Source organism: Dama dama, chromosome 5 (assembly GCF_033118175.1).
Source record: "Dama dama isolate Ldn47 chromosome 5, ASM3311817v1, whole genome shotgun sequence".
In the NCBI taxonomy this organism is placed as follows: domain Eukaryota; kingdom Metazoa; phylum Chordata; class Mammalia; order Artiodactyla; family Cervidae; genus Dama; species Dama dama.
Genome location: NC_083685.1, coordinates 19,062,741 through 19,084,557, shown reverse-complemented (window position 1 = coordinate 19,084,557; position 21,817 = coordinate 19,062,741). Strand labels below are relative to the sequence as shown.

Below are 21,817 nucleotides of genomic sequence, written 5' to 3'. Positions count from 1 at the left end.
ATATATAATATATATGCAAATATTATATATATATACATATATACACAAACACATGTGTGTATATATACAGATACACTTTCTAAAAACTTTTTATATTGGAGTATAGCTGATTAATAATCTTATGGTAGTTTCAGGTGGACAGAAAAGGGACTCAGCCATACATAAATATGTATCCATTCTCCCCCAAACTCCTCTCGCATCCAGGCTGCCACAAAACATTGAGCAGAGTTCCCTGTGCTATACAGTAGGACCTTGTTGGTTATCCATTTTAAATATAGCAGTGTGTACATGTCCATCCCAAACTCCCTAATACATACTTTTTAAAATGGAAGTAAAATTCAATTAGCATAAAATTAGCCATTTTGAAGTACCAATTCAGTGACATTTAGTATTTTCACAGTGTTGTTTAAGCATCACCTCTTTCTAAACCCCAGGATATTTTCATCACTTCCCAAAGAAACCCCGTGCCTATTAGGGCGTCATTTTCCATTCTCCCCTCGCATCCCCACCCAGCCCCTGGCAATCATGAGTTGGCTTTTGGTCCCTGTGGATTTTTCTATTCTGGACATTTTATATATATGGAATCATACTATATGGTGGGTTTCACTTGGCGTGTTTTCAAGATTCAACACATTGTAGCTTGTCACTGCTTCATTCCTTTTTATGGCTGAATAACATGCCATTGTATGGATAGACCACATTTTGTTTACCTTTCATCGATGGACAGAATTTGATTTGTTTCCACCATTTGACCATTGTGAACAGAGCTGCTAATTTTACTCCTATTTTGCCTCTTTACTGCTTTATCGTCCCATTTTGAGTAAGCTTTGTATTTGGTCTTTTTAAGTTTTTATAACCTGGTCTTCAAAGGTCTTTCTTTGAAGGATGGTGGGATGGACAGTGAAAGGTGCTCTGACTCGGAAGGAAACCAAGGGTGAGATTTGGTCTTGTTAAGAAAAATATTTGGGGTCTTCCCTGGTGGTCCAGTGGTTAGGACTCAGTGCTTCCATTGCAGGGGGCAGGGGTTTGATCTCCGGTTAGGGAATTAAAATCCCACATGCAAAGTAGACAGGGGAAAAAGAAAATTACAAAAGTTCTGTATGAGGGAATTCCTTGGTGATCCAGTAGTTAGGACTCCATGCTTTCACTGCAAGCATGCAGGTTCAGTCCCTGGTTGGGGAATCAAGATCCCACATACCAAGTAGTTTGGCAAAAAAACAATAAAAATAATAATAAAAAGTCCTGGTTGTAGGCCCAAATTATGCTGGCATTTTATGTACTTTTAGTCCCTATTTTCTGGGCTGGGAGGTGGGATTGCAAAGTGAATCCATTAATCTTGTCTGAATTGTCTGAGCGCTCAGCCTTAACCTGGATTTGTGTAGGGAAATGAATGGAGAAGGGAAGTAACTTTCTAAGGTCAGTGATTGAGTTGGAAATGGGATGGATGGCAGGAAACATGTCTCAGATCAGTGCTAGTCACCTGTTAAATTAGTTAATTAAAAAAAAAAAATCCTGTGCAGTCACAAATCTTCCAATGAATATAAATATTTATTGGTTGATCTTTGTAATGTAAGGAGACAGTATTAGGAGAGGAACTCTAAAGCTTGGTCTCTTTAAAGGAGCCATCTGACAGATATATGTGGGTTTTAAATGTTTGTGGAATGATTCTCCAGGGGCAAAATAAAAAGCAATTAACATTAGTAATTTCCTTAACCAAAATCAGTGCAGCCCTTGGTCTGTCATACAGTCACTCTTTGAACCATAGTTTTATCCAGGCAGCTCTGAAATTAGTCTTAAATTGCTATGTGACACGATGCAAAAATTTTTCTTATTTATGTTTTATTAGAAAAGTAACTCTCCAAAAGACCTTCTTCTTGGGCTGTGAATGGGGAAAAACCCATTGAAGAACAGAGAGATGAATGGTAAAATAATAGTAAAATAACTGAAGCATGCATTCTCTAATGCTTATTAAATATACATTATTGTGTATGTTAGGAAGCAACCCTCCCAAGTCATTTTTGTTCCTTCCTTAGGGGCATGTTTACAGATGGTGTCCCTTGGTTCAGGAGTGTGCCAGCCAGTTACTGGTCTGGACACAGGAAATGCATTCTCTTTCCCTGTCCTGATCCTCTGGAAAAAAATGTTTCCAAGTTTAGCCATGCCCTTTGTAACATGGATACAAGGAAATGGGCCACATGCCAGAGAGACCCTCCCCTAGGGAGCCCAGAGTCCAGGGGGCATTTATTCAATCTGTCCCTTTCTTACTGGTCCTGGGCGTGAGGATGTAAAGGACTAGAGGGGACAGCTGCCCTCTTCCTTCTACCTTAGATCACTGCCCACCTTTGCCCTGGGACAGCCTGCAGTGCCCTCAGATGGCTAAGTCTGGGCAAAATCTCTGGGCAGACTGGGATCACTCCTAGAGTCTCATGATCTAATAGGCAGGCCAGAAAATTAAATGACATTCAGAGAAAGCGAAGAACTGGGTGACGCCTGTGACCGAGGCAGGCTTGGCTTCCATCTGTTTTTATTTATTTCTTCCTCACTTGGTGAAAATTTTGGACCCTCCTGGCTCAGGGCAAGCACCGATTGCCCTGGTGGCATCAGCTTTGGGGAACTCTTTCAAAGAAAGTAAACCTTGGCTAAGTGGAGCTGGGAGACCGTTCAGTTCTTAGGGTCCCTGGAAGAGGAGGTTGAAAGGGAGAAAGGACGAGCCTAAGGCGCAATATAAATGCTAAATTTTAAGGTGGTGATTCTGGGCAAGTAAATAATGTATTTTGTATATAGTCCAGTACACTATTAATAGAAAAGAAACGCTGGGTAGTTGTGTGTACCAGTTAGCTAAAGGAAGTTTTGATCAAGGAGGTAAAAATGCTAAGAGGCTCTTTGCAAGTGTCAGAAGAGGAATTTTTAAGAGGTGTTAGGGCAGTGGCTGCTGGCATGAGCCTTGTTAGAATTTGGAGAGGACCCACCACATTGTCATATCTTAGTCCTGGCTTCCTCCTTCCACATCAACCTCCACGGATCCATCAGGCAGCAGTCTGGTTACCAAAACCATACCTACCTGTCCTGAAATTGAATTTGAACTGACAACACAGAATTTGCTAAATTTAGTAAGGGACAGTTAATTTTCCACATAAATCTTGAGTATTTTGCTTGGATTATTACACTGGTCTCACATGGCATCCTCCTTTTTTGATTCTGGCATTTGTGCAGTGTGATTAACAGCCCAGACTGCAGGCTCCAGCTGCTTATAGGTTCAAATCCAGGTCGTTTCACTTCCTAGCAGCCATGTGTCTCAGTTTCCTCATCTGTGAAATGGGTGAATGGTAGAACATACCTCATGGGGCTGTCTAAAAGAATAAATGAGATATATCTACACCACACTTAGCATGGGATCTAGCCCTTCAATCATGCTTAGTAAACATTAGCTCCTGTTATTGCCTGGACCCCTAGAGGGGGTCTCTGGATGGTGTTTTATAAGGAATCCTGGGCTTCAGAGCTACTTTCCGATTTTCTCTTGGCTTCCTTATCTTTTCTCTGAGCTTTCCTTACCTGTGAAGTCAGGGATGGTGGTGTCCGGTGAGGCCCCTTTTAGCTCAGAAATGATGTGACGGAAGGAAGTTTTATGTTAGCTGCAGCTTCTGTTCATTAACACTTTCCCTTTCTCTTCTTTGAACCATGATAAATGAGAACTGTCTTTTTACTTCCTTAAATACAGAAGTGAGCATTTGCGAATTCTCAAAAGAAAACAGCCCAAAGACAGGTCTAAATAATCTTGTACTCCTGCTAGGTAATGAGAAAAATCTTTGAGAAAAAGTCCTGTTTCCATACCTCTCTCCTGGTGTATTGTGTTATTTGTATGTCTCTGTATCCTGGCAGTTTTGACCAATTACAGTGAAGTGAAAGCATGATTTCGCTTTTTTTTTTTTTTCCCCAGCCCCTCCTCTTTCTTTAAGGGACTTCCTACCAGGTTGAGTGGCCCCTGAGAGTTCATGGACTACATCAGATAGAGACTTTAATCCAGACAAGGTAGTTTTATAAAGGCTGAGACTATGGGGGGTGGACTGAGATGGAGGGGGGAGTATTCTTTGCAAAACGACAAGTTTTTGTTGTTATCCTTGAGTGAATTGTGAAAAATGTAAGAAGGGAGAAAGGTAATTCAGAAAAGGTGTGTTTCAGTAAAGAGCAAGTTGGCTGGGATTTTTTTTCCCCCATAAGTGTCAATGGTTGTATAAATTTCAGAGTTTAAAATCCACTCAGTAAAACTGACATCCGTGTTTATCCACTCCGGCAGACTCCCTGATAGAAACTCCTGAATTTTACCTCCATCACTCATTTTGCCTTCCTTGAAAGTCCAGGGCATGACCTGCCTGTGGGTCCGTTCAGTTCTCAGAGTGGATTACATGGTTAGTGTCACCTTGGACATTCCTGATTAGATGATGAGTATGCCAGCTACCTAGCTAAGTCAGTCTGGTCCTTAGCTTGAGTTTAGCTCTGGTTGATGCTTGTAACAGAATTGCTCACTCTAGCTAATGGTCACTGAGCTCTTCCTTCAGAGTAAGGACTGCTGGCCCAAGTGCCCCCTAGGCTTTTTTCTTTTTTTAAAAAATCAGTCTCAATCTGGATTTCCAGTAACAGTTTTCTACAGGAGTGGGCTGCTTTAGGAGTAAGCCTTAGGAATGTTTCCAGTTTAAGAATTTAGAAACCCACACCTTCTGGGCCAGCTTCAGGCACTGCAAGGCTTCTAAGAGACTGGGTTCTGGCCTGCCCTCACCCCTTCCGAGGGCGATCCTTGGGCACCTCACGAAAGGGCGGGGTGTGGGTGAGGTCCTGTCCAAGACAGTAGGGCGCCCACCTCAGGGCAGAGTGCATTCATGGTGTTCTGTCTGGCAACCGCCCAAGTCAGTACAGCTCCCGCCTGTACCACCATGCCGCATTTTACGTTGACTCCCTCGCGACCTGGAAAGGCAAACCTGAGGGGAACGTCAGGGGACCAGCCTAACCAAACTGACGGCGTCTTGCAGAACTGGCTCCCTAGACCGTACCCAGGCCAGCGGGCCCGAAGAGGGTACGGGACTCCCGGGTTCGCAGGCATATCAGGTCGTGGTCCCAGAGCTTGTGCAAACCCGAGAGTACGTGTGCCCGCTGCCGGGGGCACAGGGACCCGTCCCCGGTGTCGCGTGCAGGGCCGTTCCCCGCGGCCCATGCACCCCGGGGCTCCTGTAAGACACCCCGCAGGACCACACAAAAGACCCCACCCCAGGTCGGGCGTGCATTTCCTGTTAGAGACGCGGGGCGTGCAGCCACCCATGTGCATCCCGCGGCGCGCGGGCCGGGCGGGGCGCGGGGCACGCCCCCACGCAGCCCCAGTCCCCCAGCTCCGACCGCGAGGGGCCGCCCTCGGCGGGCCCGCCCCCGTGTCACCGCAGGCCGGGCTCCCTTTGTGTGCGGCCCGAACGCCGGGGCCGCGCCATTGGCCCGCCGGCCCGGGGGGCCAGCCCCTTCCTGGCTCGCCTCATGCATATGCATGAGCGCCCCGGCCCTCCCCGCGCCGGCCCCTCTCCGCCCCCTCCCGCGCGGGCGTGCGAAGCGCGCGGCGCGGCTCCCTCCTCGCGGCAGCGGGAGCCCGAGCCCGAGCCCGAGCCCGAGCCAGGGCGAGCCGAGCCTGCTCCGGGCGGGCGGCGGCGGCGGCGGCGCCGCTCCAGCCATGTCAGCGCGCGCGAGCCTGGGCCCACCATGAGCCATGGCCATGTCCGTGAGCGCCGAGGACGACGACTATGAATCGGAGCCGGACCAGGTCTGTGGCCCGGGGTGGGGTTGAGGGAGGGACCCGCCACCCGCCCGTTCGACCTCCCGACCGACCGACTGACGCGCCCCGGGCGGCCGCGACGCCGCCGCCGCCACGATGAGGAGAAAGTTTTGCAGTCGCCGCCGGCGGAGCTGCCAGGGCCGGGCCCGAGCGGGGCGTGGAGGAGCGCGGCAGGCCGGCGGCCGCCCGGGCGCCGCGGGCCCCGCAGCCGGCCGGGGCAGGGGGCGTGTGCGAGCGTCCGTGCGTGAGGGTGGCCGGTCGTGCCGCGGGGACAATGTGGGCCTCGCCGTCGGGCGGGCCCTGAGGGGCGAGGGCCACAGCCCGCGGGCAAGTTGCGGGCGCCGGCGCTGGCGGCCGGGCGCGCCTCGCCCTCCCCTCGCGCCCTCGCCCGCGGCCCACGCGCGTGCCGGCCGCCCCGGGCGCACCCGGACCTGCGGCCGACGGCGCCTCCTTCCTTTCTGTTTGCAAAGTTGCACCGGGACCCTCGGCCTCTGGGCTGGAGGACGCCCGCGGCCCGGAGGGTGGGCGGCCCGGGGCCCGTGGGCCCGACGGCCCGAGCTTTTGTCTGGGCGCCGCGCGCCTGCCGCCCGCCGTGGGCAGACGGAGACAGGAAGGGGTACGAGGCTCGGGCCGGCGCGGGGAATCCGGAACCCAGCAAGTCCGCTCCGCGGCGGCGGCAGCAGCGAGAGGAAGCCGTGACCCCAGATGGCAGTATTTGGCCTCGGTTGGATCTAGAAGGGAAAGCAACCTCTCTTGGGACCAGGGGGTTGAAATCTGTATAAAACAAAGCCTTGGGTGTGTTTACGGCGTGAATTTACTCCGGGGAGATTCGTGTTTAGGAAGCTGGGGAAGAAAGTTGAGGTTTTACGAAGTAGAATCTGCACGGTATTTGAAACAGGGCACCGGCTTGGTAGACTTGCCTGAGGAATTAAGCATTGACGGGTTGAGTTATCGTGTGGGCATGAGACTAGGTGAATAAGATGCTTACTTATAATCCCGGGTGCATTTCCTCAGTGGAATGATGTTTTGGAATGTTCAGGCCAAGATGTAGGAACGTTTTTTTTTTCCCTTCTATCAGGCGTGGTTGAGGAAGTACTATATATACTGCACTTAAGTCGTAACACACATATTATTAAGTGGTTTTATGTAGCAGAGACGAAGTTAAAGTGCATTTTCTCAGTTTTGCTGGACGTTTTTCAGGCTCATCGTGTATCTTATGAGGTGTTCCTGAATCTCACTTGTCTTCTGGATCATATGAACACAGAGACAACCCAAGTGGTTTTGCCTCGGAACTTTCATCAGGGCAGTAGCACAACCTGTGAGGTACTCAGTTCATGCTGCTTAGTTCACTCTTCCTCTGAAAATTTTCAGCTCAGTGTGGGTCTGCCTGATCCCTGCCAACAGGGTACCGTTCCTGTGTCTTGTCACTCATAAGACACCTGTATTCAGTATTGACTGTGTTTTGGTGTGTCAGGTGAGGTTCCTGTTACCTGTTTTGTTTTGGTTTTTTAATTTGGCCACACCCTATGGTAGACACTACATGGGACAGGACATCTGTATGTCTCTGGGCTTAAATCACCTTTTCACTTTTTGCCACTCCTGAGAAGACCCATACTCCCTGTAGGCAGATTTTTTTTCCCCCTCCTGCTCACATCAGTCAGCCAGACTGTGGCACTTCTGGAGTTGTTAGTAATGGAAGTTCTCCAGGTTGCCATGCTAGCTTTAAGATGATGCTACCACTCAGGAGCATTGAGGGAGATGACCTGTAAGCCAGGCCAGTGGGCAGAATGTTTTCCCCAGAGTCCCAGTAGAGAAGTTGGCTGTCAGCCACAGACCCTGCATTTGCCAACCCTCCAGGCCATGGCTCCCTGCTGCTTGCCCTCCCACCCCCAACCCTTTCCTCAGCCCCAGGATTTCTTGGATCTGAGAAGAGCAGCTTCCTCTGAGGCAGCTGTGTCTTCCACATGGGAGCCAGAGCCTCTGGATGGAATCTGCAGCTCACAGACTGTAGACCCCACTCTCTGAAGTCTCCTTCAAGGAGGGGCAGAAGTCTTGGAGTGTGGGCATGCAGATATGCTCGGCCACCTGCTGCGGGCCACCTGCAGTGGAGGCCCTGTCAGGAAGCTTCTCTTGCTTGGTCTGTCCCTGCAGCTGAGCCTGGCCCCTCACCCTTGATCAGAATTTTGCCTGCTCTACCTTAAAAGTCTCTGCACTTCCTTGGTCCCTGCTGGAGGGTGCTGTCCAGTCCTGGGCGGCATCAGGCTTCCTTAGGCATGTACCGCCGAGCTGGCCTTGTGCCCCGCACCTTCCCACAGTACCTTGGGTCTCCCCTGCTCCCAGTGTTGGGCCCATGCAATGGGAGAGACCCCTGGTTGGGCCTTCTCCCATGGACTTCCTTTGCTTCTCCAGTGCAGAATGTGCTAGAAGATTCTTTTCAGCTCTGATTTTTTAGTTTGAGGGCTATTAGTAAGGAGAATCCCATCTTGTGGTTTTTTTTTTTTTTAAACTCCTGAAGAGTAAATACCATTATTCCTTTTTTTTTTTTTTTCCCAACTAAAAATGATTACTGCTTGTTTGTTAAAAATACTAATTAGGGGAACTTGCCTGGTGGTCCAGTGGTTAGGACTCTGCTTCCACTTCAGAGAACATGGGTTCGATCCCTGGTTGGGGAACTAAGATCCCACATGCTCCATGGCACAGCCAAAAAAAAAAAAAAATTAGGAAATTATGATGAAGATCTCAGAAATTTATATGGCTGTAACCACTGCATTATTCGCTGTAACTGTTAATACTAAGAGTGACATTCTCATATGTGCCCCTGAACCTTCCCCAAATCCCATACTAAAGTTTTATGGCCTTGTGTGTATGTGCATTTTTCTGGAATAAAAGTCCTCAGCTTTCCTCGGATTCTCCAGAGGCCCTCCCCTCCCCTGGGTTTCTGGTAGCTCCTGTGTTTTTATTCTCTTGCTCCTTACTCTTGGTATATAAACAAACCCAAGCCCTCCCTGGAGTTTGCAGGTGTGTGTTAAGGAGCCTGCCACGCAGCTCAAAACCAGCCTTTCCTGGGATGTCCATTATGCTTGAAGATCTGGGAACAGACATGATGTTGAAAAAAATCTGTTATACAACTGAAGGTAATGTTAGTATGACAAAGATTTCCCTGCTGTTTGGCAGCTCTGGCTACCCTTCTTGGGGCCAGGTGTCAGCGGGCTGCTGTTAGGGGCGGTTTGGTGGGGAACACCAAATCGTAAAAACAGACACAGCGCGTTTACTGTTCTCTTCTGACTGACTCCTCTTGACAGTTGAAACTCTGGCCTGCTCCCTCCTTGAGACTCGTCTCTGGCTTCCGTCTGCCATGCCACAAACTCCTGCTGCTTTTCCCGCCCTTCTGGCCATTCCTCATTAGGGTGCTTTTTGTCACCCGGCCCTAGGATGTTTTCTCTCCTGAAGGGTCCTGCTCAGGACCCTGTGGTCAACGCTGTCCATTGTCCCTGAACAACCCTGTGGACTTAAGTAGTTCGGCACCACACGATGCTGATTCCCAGCCGTGTGCCTCAGCTCCAGTCCCTCCTGGCTGCTTGCTACTGGCCATCTTCCTTGGCTGTCTCATGGGTTCCTTGGATTCCATGTGTCCAGAGCAGATTTGTGTTCTCTCCTCTCCTGTTGCTCAAGCCTGAAACCTCAGAGTCTTCCAGGACTCTACCTACTTGTAAGCCCCACCTGCAGCCAGCCTGCCAGGTCTTCTAAACCGGCTCTGCTTCTAAAACACCCCTGAATCATTCCCTCCCTGGCATTTCTTCTGTGGCTTCTACCCCAGCCTTCACAACCCTCCGCCTGACTGCTGTAGCATCCTCAACTCACATCCCTGTCTTTCATCTTGCCCACCACCCGAAAAATTCACTCCCCACAGTGTGGCCAGAATACAGTCGTGTTGTTCCTGCATGCAAAGTCCTTTAAACCGCTCTTACACAGAACACCATAATGTGGTCTATGGGGCCCTGCAGGTTTAGGCTCCTGCTACCTCAGGGCTGTTTTCCAGGAGCCATATCAATCTATTCCTTGTACAAGTCATCTAGCTTCTTCTCTATCTTACTCTTCCTTCTGCCTAGAATATTCACCTCCGAACCCCACCCCTCCTTCTGGCCTGCAGCAGCCTATCTTCTCTCTAAATCTCACTTTAGTCACAGTCACTGTGTGTGACACTTGTCTCAGTCTCTCTTCCTCATGAGATGAGGCACTTCTGGGTCAGCATGCCAGGGCCAGGCTTTAGAGCCCCTGCCTGGGTATCTTGGCTTCTCATTTATGGGCAGTATGATAGTAAGGAGATCACTTAACTGCACTGTGCCTCAGTTTCCTTATTTCTAAATGGATGTGTGTGTGCGCACGTGCGCTCAGTTGTGTCCAATTCTTTGCAACCCCATCGACTGGGGCCCACCAGGCTCCTCTGTCCATGGAATTTTCCAGGTGAGAATACTGCAGTGGGTTGCCATTTCCTCTTCAGGGGATCTTCCAGACCCAGGGTCCAACCTGCATCTCCTACATCTTCTGCATTGGCGGGTGGATTCTTTACCTCAGAACCACCTGGAAAGATGATAATAATTCCTCCCTCATAGATTATCAATACAAATATTGAAAAAAGAGTGTTACTTCAGTAAATGCTAGCTTTTGATTTTATCATCATTGTGTTGCCGTGCATTTATGTAGTAACATATCTTTCTCCCCCTAGACTGTAGTGCCTTTGAGAGTAGGGAACAAACACACGTTACTCAGGTTTGTAGTCCCAGCACCTAGCATTGAGTCTGTATATAATTCAGAGCCGGAAGATGGTTGAGTGGGTAGGTGGGTGGATGTGTGAGGGGGTTAATGAGTGAGTCTCTGGCACAGATCACGTGCTTTATTGGCCTAGTTTGGAGACATTTTTTCATGCACTTATTGCCCATTTCTTATATCTCTTTTTGGAGAAGTATCTGCTTAAATCCTTTGTCTCTTTTAAAATTGAGATATTTGTTGGGTTTTTTTTTTGGTTGCGCCGGGTCTTAGTTGCAGCATGCAGGACCTTCATTGCTATGACCGGGATCTTTAGTTATGGCACTTGGGCTTTTAGTTGCAACACAGAGTATCTAGGTCCCTGGCCAAGAGTCGAACTCAGCTCCCCTTGGGTTGGGAGCGCAGAGTCTTAACCATTGGTCCACCAGGGAAATCCCGAGATATTTGTCTTTCTGTTGTTCCTGTTTTATACCTTCTGGATACTGGCCCCTTAAGAGATGTATAGTTGCAAATAATTTCTCCCACTCTGTGTACTTCTTACCTGATAGTGCCCCCCCCCCCCTTTTTTTTTTTACTGCACCAGGTATTAGTTGTAGCACATGGGATCTAGTTCCCTGACCAGGGATCGAACCCCAGAACCCTGCATTGGGAGAGTGAAGTCTTAGCCACTGGACCACCTGGAAAATCTCTGATAGTGCCCTTTTAAGCACATAAATTTAAAATTTTGAAGTCCAGTTTTATCTTCTTTTGTCACTTGTGCTTTTGGTGTCATATTAAAAAACTCATTGCCTCACCCAAGGTCATGAAGATTTATCCTTATTTTTTCTTCTAAGAGTTTTATGGTTTTAGCTCTTACATTAAGGTCCTCTATCCATTTTGGGTTAATTTTTGTATGTAGTGTGATGTAAGGGTCCAGCGTCATCCTTTTGCATGTGGATATCCAATTATTCCCACACCATTTGTCAGAAAGACTTCTTTTCCCCACTGAATTGTCTTGACACACATGTCAAAAATCAGTTGGTCATAAATAATTGTATTTATGGGGCTTTATTTCTGAATTCTCAATTCTGGTGCAATGATCTGTATATCTGTCCTTATGCCAGTACCACACTGTTTTGGTTACTGTAGTTTCGAAGTGAGTTTTGAAATCAGGAAGTGTAAGTCTTCCAACTTTGTTCTTCATTTTCAAGATTGTTTTGGTTTTTCAGGTTCTTTGCATTTCTACGTGAATTTTTTTTTTTTTTTTTTTTGGCCATGAAGTATAACTTGTGGGATCTGGGATCCAACCTGCCCCCTGCACTGGAAGTGTGGAGTGCTAACTGGTGAACCACCAAGGAAGTCCTTCCACATGAATTTTAGAATCAGCTTTTCAGTTTCTACAGATGAACTGGCTGTGATTTTCATAGGGGTTGCACTGAATCTGTAGACCACATTAGGGAGTACTGCCATCTTAACAGTATTATCTTTCAGTCCATGAATGTGGGATGTCTTTTTATTAATTCAGGTTAATCCAAACAATGTTAATCCCAGTATGTTAGAGATGAGGGGTTGAAGGTTCTGCCCATGAATATTCTGGAGAATAGGATCTGATAGGAGGCACTCAGTTAATGTTTGTGGAATGAATGAACTACTTCAGTAGTATTGCTTTTTTAAAATTTCATTATTTAAAACTTTTATCGGTAACATTCCTTTTAAGGATGATACTTATGAGATGTTGATGGGGATAAAGTGTTGAAATACTTAAGATTTGTGTTGGTTCAATTTTCCTAACCAGATGGAGCTGAGACTCTGAGTCCTAGGCTGATAAAATCAACAAACCTTGGGGTTTGGGAGGCTGGTTTATATGTGAAAGTCAGTGGTTGCTACCATTCCTTTTGCTGAGAAGAACACTTCAGGCTGAAATTAACAAAGGAACATCCTGGGTTATTTGAATAGAGGTACAGGTAGGATAGAGTAAAGAGGAGTATTGGTTTGGCCTTCCCTGGTGGCTCAGGTGGTGAAGAATTCGACTTGAATGCAGGAGACCCGGGTTTGATCCCTGAGTTAGGAAGATCCCTGGAGAAGGGAATGGCAACCCATTCCAGTATTCTTGCCTGGGAAATCCCATGGACAGAAGAGCCTAGCGGGCTATAGTCCACAGGGTCACAAAAAGTCGGACACCAAAGTTTGGGACTAAAAAAAGTTTGGGAATGTTTAGATGTCACCCAAAAGAGGTTAGGACAGAACCGTCACCTTCCCTAATAGGGACCTTTTGATCTTACCTGTTGATTTTCTCAGCGGTCCTTATGAGGCTCCTGCATTTCAGGTGTTGCTCGGTTGACTCTCGAGCAGTTGACTCCCGCTGGCCCATGAAGCTGCAGGCAGTAGCAGCTTCTCTGGTTGTCTGGTGGCCTGGCAAAGAGGGCCTGAATCGAGGTCTCTATAAGCAGCCAGGCTTACACCTCTTCCTTTGAGGCTCTGTCCGCCGTTGACTCTTGTCATTTTCCAGGATGTCTCAGCTGCCATCGAGATCCAGGCAGATTTGGTTTTCCCATAGCCTGGGAAAGTGCTTCTTCAGATGAAAATGAACTTTGGGAAGCAAAGGAAAGTGGGCTTATTTCACAATCAAGTATGAGCTTTATGACTGGCCGAATTGACTCAACTCTGTTGCTTCTGAGTGGCCAGTGAGGCTAGGGGCGCTCAGCGGCTGTTTATACCTGATGCTCCTGAGTGGGAGGCAGAAGTCAGTTTTGGACACCTGGGATTTCTTCCCTTCTATCAAAGAAGCTAAGTCCTTAGACTCTCCTGCTCCAGGGTCAGCGTGCGAGCCCTTGGCCTTGGTTCTGTCTGTGGGACTGGACTGTGTTCTCTCTTCTCTGTACCTGACTCGTGGCTCTGAATCTCCCACGTTTCAGGGATTTGAGGAGTGAGTTGCTAACCGGACTCGGGCTTTTTACCAGAGACTCTTCTGGGCTGTAAAGAGAGGGAGAAACCTTCCTGGTCTCCATTTCTCTGGAAATTGATGTCCTCCTCTGCACCTCATGTTGGCCTCCATTCTACTAAGGGCGTCGAGGCACTAGCTGTGGGCCCCTTCCAGGGCATGTGGTCAGTTCCCATGGATCTGGGGGTGCTCGTCCTACTCGGCCTGCGCATCACTGTGGTTTATAGTATTTACACACACTTGCAGGGTTCGCACATCCTCTGCTGGCTCCCTGACCTTGGGCAGGTCCCTTACCCTCCAGCTCCAGTTTCCTCATCTCCCACAGGGTTATTATTGGGAAATTAGGTGATACCCTATGTGAAATGATGAGCAGGACCAGAGGCCCCCGGCAGGTGCCCACCTGTACTGTGGTCACCATCCCTGTCATGGCTGCCTACTGCTTAGTGTTCAGGTCCACGGTTCCTTATGTGCTGTTCTCAAATCTAGAGACTCTGAAAACTGATCTTTTTTATTTTTTCACTACTCGTCTGGCAGCAAGACCTGACCTGAATTGACAGGATATGCATAGGCTGACATATCCCTCTGAAGGTGCCTGCCAGGGCTGTGGAATTGCCCATGTGAATGACGGGCCACCCCCGCCCCGAGACCTCCCTGGGCTGTGTGTGGTGTGCGAGGAGCCCCTCCACAGCTCGCAGGAGGAGTGACTTGCGTTGGGGCAGCCCCTTACCCCACCCGGTGACACTGGCACGGTTTAGCGGGAGTGGTGGGGTCAGGGCAGGGGACAGTGAGGACACAGGGACCTGCGGAGCTGGCTCTCCTTTCCTCTGGAGTTGAGAGCAAGTTGAGAGGGATCAAGATTCAGAAAACATGGTGGGAGTGAGGCGTGATTCTCAGAGAAACGTGGACTGATGTGGTTGTAAGTTTCTCAGCAGCCCCTGTAGTTTTGGGGGAGGGGACTGTAAGTGTGTGTTGTGTGTGTCGGGGGACATCCCTGGAAGGAAGACCTTCTCTGCACTGTGGTACATCGTAACCACACTTCTGGGCCTGGGAGCTGGCGCTGGGCAGGATTTTGCTGAGGGATCCAAGTTTGGCAAGCAACTAAAATGAAAAGGCCGAGATGGACTGAAGCCGGCTAAGAAGGGCTTGAAGCATTCGATGCCAATTAGATCAGATAGTTTTGGGAAGAAAGTGTGTCTTCCTGACTGAGGGATGAACCAATTTTCAGCAAACAGAAAGCTGCCCCAGGCTGGACAAACTCTCCCTGCCATCAGGGTCCTTCCCAAATCCGATCCCGGGTGGACAGTGTCCCAGCAGCTGGCTTCTGATCATGGTTTGCAAGAGGCTCTGGGGCTGGTGGCCAGGTCGTAAGGGTCTCAAAGCAGGACGTGTGGCTGGCTCGTGCCTTGTTCAGCATTTAGCACCACTTTCTGTTTACCTGTTTCTCTGATAGGATTTGGAGCCCATGTGGAGAAGGTCCCAGAAATCAGTTCCTTAGGGTTCTGGTCTCCTCCTGAGGTCTGGTTTATTGAGCACATGTTAAGTGTCAGCCATCTAGTTGAGGGACAGTGATGACAAGCACCCTCTGTAACTGCCCCCTGAGCTCTTGTCTCCAAAAGAAGACTCCCACAGGAGGACGGGTAGTTACACTGTGACGGCTGGAGCAGGCGGTCAGGGAGGGCAGCCAGGAGAAGGCGGTGTGTAAACTGGGCCCTGCAGCCGGAGCTGGCTTTAGCTGAGCGGTGTGCGGAGGGGGTGGTGTTCCTGGCAGAGGGAACAGAGGCGGGTTGTGTGGCCTCCCCGCAGAGACACAGATAGCCTGAGGAGCCTGGCCTCGGGGGTGCCAGGGGAGGCACGGGGGCCACGGGAGGCTCTTGAGCTGCCCTCAGAAGCAGGGGATGTCCCCTGCAGTTTTCTGGGCTTGCCATAATGAAGCACCAAACAACGGATCCCTTCTGGAGCCTGGAAGTTGGAAGTCAAGGGCCCTGCTTTCTCTGAAGGTTCTAGGCGAGGACCCTTGCCTCTTCCAGCTTCTGGCGTCTTCTGGCTTTCTTGACATTTCTTGGCTTGGAGACGGTGACAGCCCTCCAGTCGTCTCTCTGCATCTTCACATAAGATCTCTCTGCCTGCCTCCACGTTCCCCCTTTCACCAGGACACCAGTCCCACTGGAGCAGCGTCCCCCCCTAAGCACCTTATTTTAGTGATTTCCTCTATAAAGACCCTATTTCCGAATGAGATCACATTCTAGGGCTGTGGGGTCGGGACTTCAGTATGTCTTTGGTGGGTGGGGCACACTTGACCGCCTAAACCCCGTCTCACCGAGTCGCCCGTGTCTTTTCCCGCAGAACCGGGCGGTAGGTCGGCCCAAGGGGAAGCTGGGCCCGGCCTCCGCGGTGAAGTTGGCCGCCAACCGGACCACGGCGGGAGCTCGCCGGCGCCGGACGCGATGCCGCAAGTGCGAGGCCTGCCTGCGGACGGAGTGCGGCGAGTGCCACTTCTGCAAGGACATGAAGAAGTTCGGGGGCCCCGGGCGGATGAAGCAGAGCTGCATCATGCGGCAGTGCATCGCGGTGAGTGCGCCCGGGGCTGCGCTTCTCCCCCGACCCTGACTCCCTGACTCACGGAGCCGGAATCCAGGCCCCACCTCCTCCGCGTGGGGCCGGTCTCTGCAGTCCCTCCGCTGACAGTGTGGCCACAGCAGAAATCGCGGAGGGGTTCTTCCTCCTGGAAAGAGGGGGGCACTAGCGCTGTTTCCAGATTGCTGGCTGCAGGACAACAGGATGATTCTACCATGTGCTCGGGCTCCTTTTCCTTCATAGTCCGATGGTCTTATAACTCCTTCCTTCCCTCGATGACCCAGTACTTTGAAGTCTCAGCCATTAAAAATGTCGGGGCAGCCTGTCCTGTCTGTGACCCCGTTGCCAACATTTATGGTCCAGTTCATGATGGTTGTGGGCCCTCCCTTCCTTCCTGTCCTGCCTTCAAAGTCAGAGGTCTGGGTGGAAGGTCAGCGCCCCTCCTGAGGGGGCCGCCCCAGAGAAACAGGACTGATTTATGGTGTCCAGGAGTGGGCTGCTGGAGAGCCTGGCCAGCCCCTCCAAACCTGGCCTCCTGCTTCGCCCCTGGACAGGGCGGTGGGCACCGACTCTGGCCACTCGGCGGGGTCCCAGCTCTGCGTGCATCCGCCCTGCACACACTCACGCACTCTGGCTTCCTTAGGGCACTGTGCCCCCAGCCCCCAGGAGGGAGTGGCCATCTCCCTTCTCCCTGGGGACAGCAGGCTCAGCGGGAGGATCAAGGCCTCCGGCCCAGGTGAGCCCATTGCAGGCCCAGCCTGGCATCGAGGGAGCCTTCCTCCTGTGCCACTGCTCCTCCAAGCCTGGGGCACCTTCCTCTTCTCCCTCCGACGCATACTGCTTGTATTTTCTGTCTCTGTTTTTAATTGTGGTCAATAACTTATGTGACCATTTTTAAATGTACATGTCAGTGATATTACCAATGTGCTTTTTTTAATGCAAACTGATCTGTGGAATTTTTTTATCTTGTCAAATGGAAACTCTATATCCATTGAACAGCACCTCCCCCCACCCCCTACCCCAGCCCCTGGCAACCACCTTTCTACTTTCTGTTTCTAATTGTGACTACTTTTTACATCTCTTAGAAGTTGAATCAGGCAGGGTCTATCTATTTCACTTAGTGTTAATGTTCTTGAGGCTCATCCTTGCCAGGGTTTTCTTCTTTGTAAAGGAAGACTGATATTCCACTGTATGGATATGCTGAATTTTCTCTTTCTGTTCATGTGTTGATGGGCATTTAAGTTGCCCCCACCTCTTGGCTATTATTGTGAGTAATGCTGCAGCGAACATGAGCATGCCAATATCCCTTTGAGATCTTGCTTTGAATTCCTTTGGGTATATACTCAGAAGTACCATTGCTGGGTCGTCTGCTAGTTCTGTTTTTAATTGTTTGAGGAATCTCCATACTGTTTCCCACAGCAGTTGCTCCGTTTCGCCTGCCCACCCGTAGTGCACAAGGGTTCGTTTCTCCATATCCTTCTTATTTTCCACAACACTTGCTGTCTTCTTTTTTATGATAGTGGGCATTCCTAGTGGGTGCGAGGTGCCACTTCATTGTGGTTTTGATTCACATTTATCTGATGATTCTTGATGTCAAGCATGCTATCATGTGATTGTTGGTCATTTGTAGACCTTCTTTGTACAAATATCTGTTAAAGTCCATTGCCTATTTTAAAATTGGATTGTATTTCTGTCCCTGAGTTGTAGGAGTTCTTCATATGGTCTGGATGTTAACCCTGATCAGATACACGGTTTGTAAATAACCTTCTCCCGTTCTGTAGGTTGCCGTTTCTCTCTGTTGACTGTCTTTCTTTTCTGTGTGGGAGTTAAACAGTTTCATGGCTTGTGTTTTTGTGACCTGTGCCCAGACCATTGGAATGGATTTCAGGGAATTTGAATGCTCCCCTGAAATTAAATACAGATCGTTATCTGTGTTCATGAGTGCGTGTGCATTTTTCTGGAGTGAGGGTCCATGACCTGTTGCATTCTGTCACGATTTAAGAGAGGTTTTCTGTAGGGACTCTGGGTTTAGAGAATGGTGTCACCTAAAACCTGGCACATCAGCGGTATCCCAGGACTGTCTCTTCCTCTTTGGCTGTGCTTTCTCTTTCACCCCTGCCTCCCCTGCAGTGAACCAGGCCCAGTTATAGGAACCTGTCCCTGCCATCACCTCTTTGCAGCCCTGGTGCCTGGCCCGGTGCCTGGCAAAGGGATTGTCGGTTGTAGGAAACCTCACCTTTGTGTGTGTCTCCAGTCTGACGTTTCTGGGACTGATGGCAAATGCAGCCTCAGCCCAACCCTCTGTTCTTCTCTTCTAGCTTTCGCCATCTGTTGGGGCACTTCTTGCCACATTTTATCCACCTGTGACCCAGGCAGACCCCCCCCCCCCCGCCCCCTCCTGCTTCTCCAGGCCCATTTCCCTGAAGTGTGGGTCTACCTCTTCCTGTTAGAAGCTTTCCCTTGCACCCCTTCTCAAGGACGCTTCCCCCACTGGCTTGATCCCTTCCCACCAGCAGCACCCTCTCCCTCTAGCCTGGGCCGGGGTTTCCCCTCCTGTGTCTCTGTTCATTCACAGAGGCATTCACTTGGCCTCCGTGCGCGCATTCAGGCCTCCTCACCTGAATGAATGAGAACTCGTCTTCAGTGTTGCATTCACTTGAACAGAAATGTGTTGTCATCTTACAGACTTTTACTAGTTATTGGTGGAGTGTGTATCCCAGCTTATTTGAAGCTGTTCTAACTCAGTTTACTAAAAATTGGTCGTGTGTTTCCTCTGGATCCTGAGCACTAGGAGGTGGGCATGTATAAGGAGGAGAGAGTGAGAGCCTACCCACAGGGGTTTACAGTCTAGGACTACATCAGCTCTCAGACGTTGTGGTCTCCAGATACCCTCTTAAAAATTATAAGAACCCCCAAAGAGCTTTTGTTTATGTGGGCTATTTATTTATTAACATTACTGTAATAAAATTTTTTAATGTTTTGAATTCATTTAAAAATGACAAGAAACCCACACTATATGTTAGCATAAACAACATTTTTATGAGAAATAACATCTTCCAAAGCAAAAGGGATGAGTAGGAAAAATAGCATTGTTATGTTTTTGTAAATCTCTCTTATGCCTGGTTCATTAGAAAAGACCTGGGTTTTCATGTATGCTCCTGTATTTATTCTCTTGTGGTAATGCCTTAGAAGAACTCTGAGGAAAATTTGGGCTCGTAGATCCATAGTTGGAAAAGGGAGTAGTCTTTTACTCTAGTGTTTTCAGGGAATTGTGAATATTCTGACCCACCACCAGAACTGGACAGGCGACAAGTGCTCACCGGTTAGTTGCAATGTGGAATCTGAAACTGTATCAACACACTTTTCACACTGTTACATTAAAATTCATTAGTCTTTCTTGCCCCTCATGTATTCCTGCATAATATTGTAACATCAGACACTGGACATTTGGAAAATACTGGCTCACTTAGTTTTTACAGATTTTCCAAGTAGGGGCACATAGTGTTACACAATGTTAAAAAAATAAACAAACACATTTGTTAACACCACCAGTAGTGTTCTCAGAAATGTCTTTAAGTATTGGGAAGTTGTCTATTTCATGATGGTTAATGTAAGTTTTCCAAAATTCTAATTTTTGTTTGAAAATTTGTATTTCATCCTCTGCAACAAATGTCTTCTTTTATTTTTCTGTGACAGGCTCACTTATTTTCATCCTTGAAAAAATGTGCCATTACCCCCCCCCCTTTTTTTTTTAATCAGTCATCCTTTCCAAAAAAACTGATGTTCTGTGAAGAAAGGACCAGTTCAGCTCACAACTTGGTCACAAGTGCTTTTCCTTTAGATAACCATCATTCTTTGGTGTTCAGCTAATGGCTGTTTCCTATTTTGTCATGCAGAATCTGAAAAGGATGTGACCTCAGAGGTCAGACTTTTAATAAAATCAATCATTTCTACTGCTTTGTCGACGATATCCTTAAATGAAACTGGCCATTTCTTTGAGGAGCATATAGCCAGGAGTGGTCCAGTGACTGCTCGGGCATATTGGAGCCTCTGCCCTGACACGTGCCAGTGGTTTCACCTACCAGGGCAAGTATCAACACAGTGAAAAAGGCAGATGGCGTCTTGGTGGTATTCTGAAGATAGTTTGACCTCCCTTTAAAGTTCTGAGGACCCAGAATCCTCGGTCCGTGCTTTGATGGCCGCTGGAGAGACACAGCCTCAGCCCCGACACATCCAGGCTTGGCTTGTGCCCCACCTCCCCCTGCAGGTCTTGTCTCAAGTGTGAGGCGGTCCCTGACCTCTCTGTTTCAGGTCAGCCCTCTTTTCCCTCACCTCTCCCCTGGCCTGGCCATCCTTGCTTTATTCTCCATTTCCTTTGTCACCATCTAACAGACTCTTCTGCATTTTGTCTGCTTCTCTCCACTAAAATGTAAGCTCAGGATGGCAGAGACTTCTGTCTGGTTCAGTGCTGGAGCAGTACCTGGCATGTGGAGGTAGTACATGGATAAGGATTTGAATGAATGAATGAACAATGGGCAGCCCTGGGCTGGTACTCCCAGGGCTCCTGGAAGGCCCAAGGGGAGAGCTCATTGCCTTTGATCTGTTCCCCATGGGGTCCCGGCCATGCCGACTTCCTTGTGTTCTCCCCACCCTGCAGCCAGTGCTGCCCCACACCGCCGTGTGCCTGGTGTGTGGCGAGGCGGGAAAAGAGGATACAGTGGAAGAGGAAGAAGGCAAGTTTAACCTCATGCTCATGGAATGCTCCATCTGCAATGAAATCATCCACCCTGGATGCCTTAAGGTGAGCAGGCTTGGGGGCGTCGGGCTGCACTGCTCAACACCTGACCCTGGCTCTCTCTCTGGTGGTGCTGACGCTGGGGGTGTTTGGGGTGGAGGGGAGTAAGTTCCTTCCCTGGAAAACCTGGGAGTCTGGGGGATTCTATGCATCCGGTGATGAGCTGAGAGCAGAAGGGCCTGGACTCACTCAGACCTTGCACACATGCATGCGTGCACATGCACATGCTCCACCTGCCAGGACCTCAGACCCACAGAGTTCCCAGAGTCTTGCACCTGGGCCAGAGAGACTGGGTAGTTGGGTTGCTCTTGGGGCTTCTGGGAAAGTAAGGCCTGGGCCAGGGGAGGGCAGGTCGTGTAACAACAGGTGGTTGCATTCCTGTCCTTTGTGCCAGGAACCTGTTCCCTCGGTGTGCCTAGGACAGGCCTGCCTTCTCCCGGGGACTGTCATGCTGGGCCTGCCCTTCTTAGGCAGCCGGTTCCACCTTTGAAAGGAAGCGACTGCTCTGCGCTGGCACATAGCTCACACCTGTCTCAAGTGAATTTCGTCACACCTGGCACCTCCTGTCAGCCCAGGTGTATCTCTGTTTAGAAAGATGAGGGTGGGCCCGCCAGTGGGCCTGCCTCAAAGGGTGCTTCGACTCTGGGGTGTCTGTCCCCTTTCCCTCAGTGACGTTAGTGGAGGTTTCTTTTGACACTTATCCCCTTTTCCCCAACACACCCACCTCCCACTCCAAAAGGGGCGCTATGACTTTCCCCCAGCCCCTGGTCACTTCTCTCTCTTGGATCTGAAGCTCCAGGAGTTCAGAGACAGCACATTTTGGACGGGCTGATACCAAGTACCCAGTACGGTGCTATAAAATGACTGAACAGTTTGTGGGTCCTTGCTGGGTGCCAGGCTCTGAGCTAATTGCTTTCACTAGGTTACCTCATTGAATTCTCACATAACTCCA

General features: G+C 49.5%; 1 protein-coding gene across 6 annotated transcripts in view; it reads left to right on the top strand.

Annotated features, from left to right (window-relative positions):
• The window catches only part of KDM2B (lysine demethylase 2B), a 113,992-nt gene that overhangs the window by 81,707 nt on the left and 10,468 nt on the right, over nt 1–21,817 (top strand). For all 6 annotated transcript variants that reach the window (XM_061141963.1, XM_061141962.1, XM_061141965.1 and 3 more), the window contains 2 exons: nt 15,840–16,064; nt 20,728–20,871. In XM_061141963.1, coding sequence (XP_060997946.1) covers nt 15,840–16,064; nt 20,728–20,871 — 369 coding nt within the window. The remainder of the gene's footprint in view (nt 1–15,839; nt 16,065–20,727; nt 20,872–21,817) is intronic.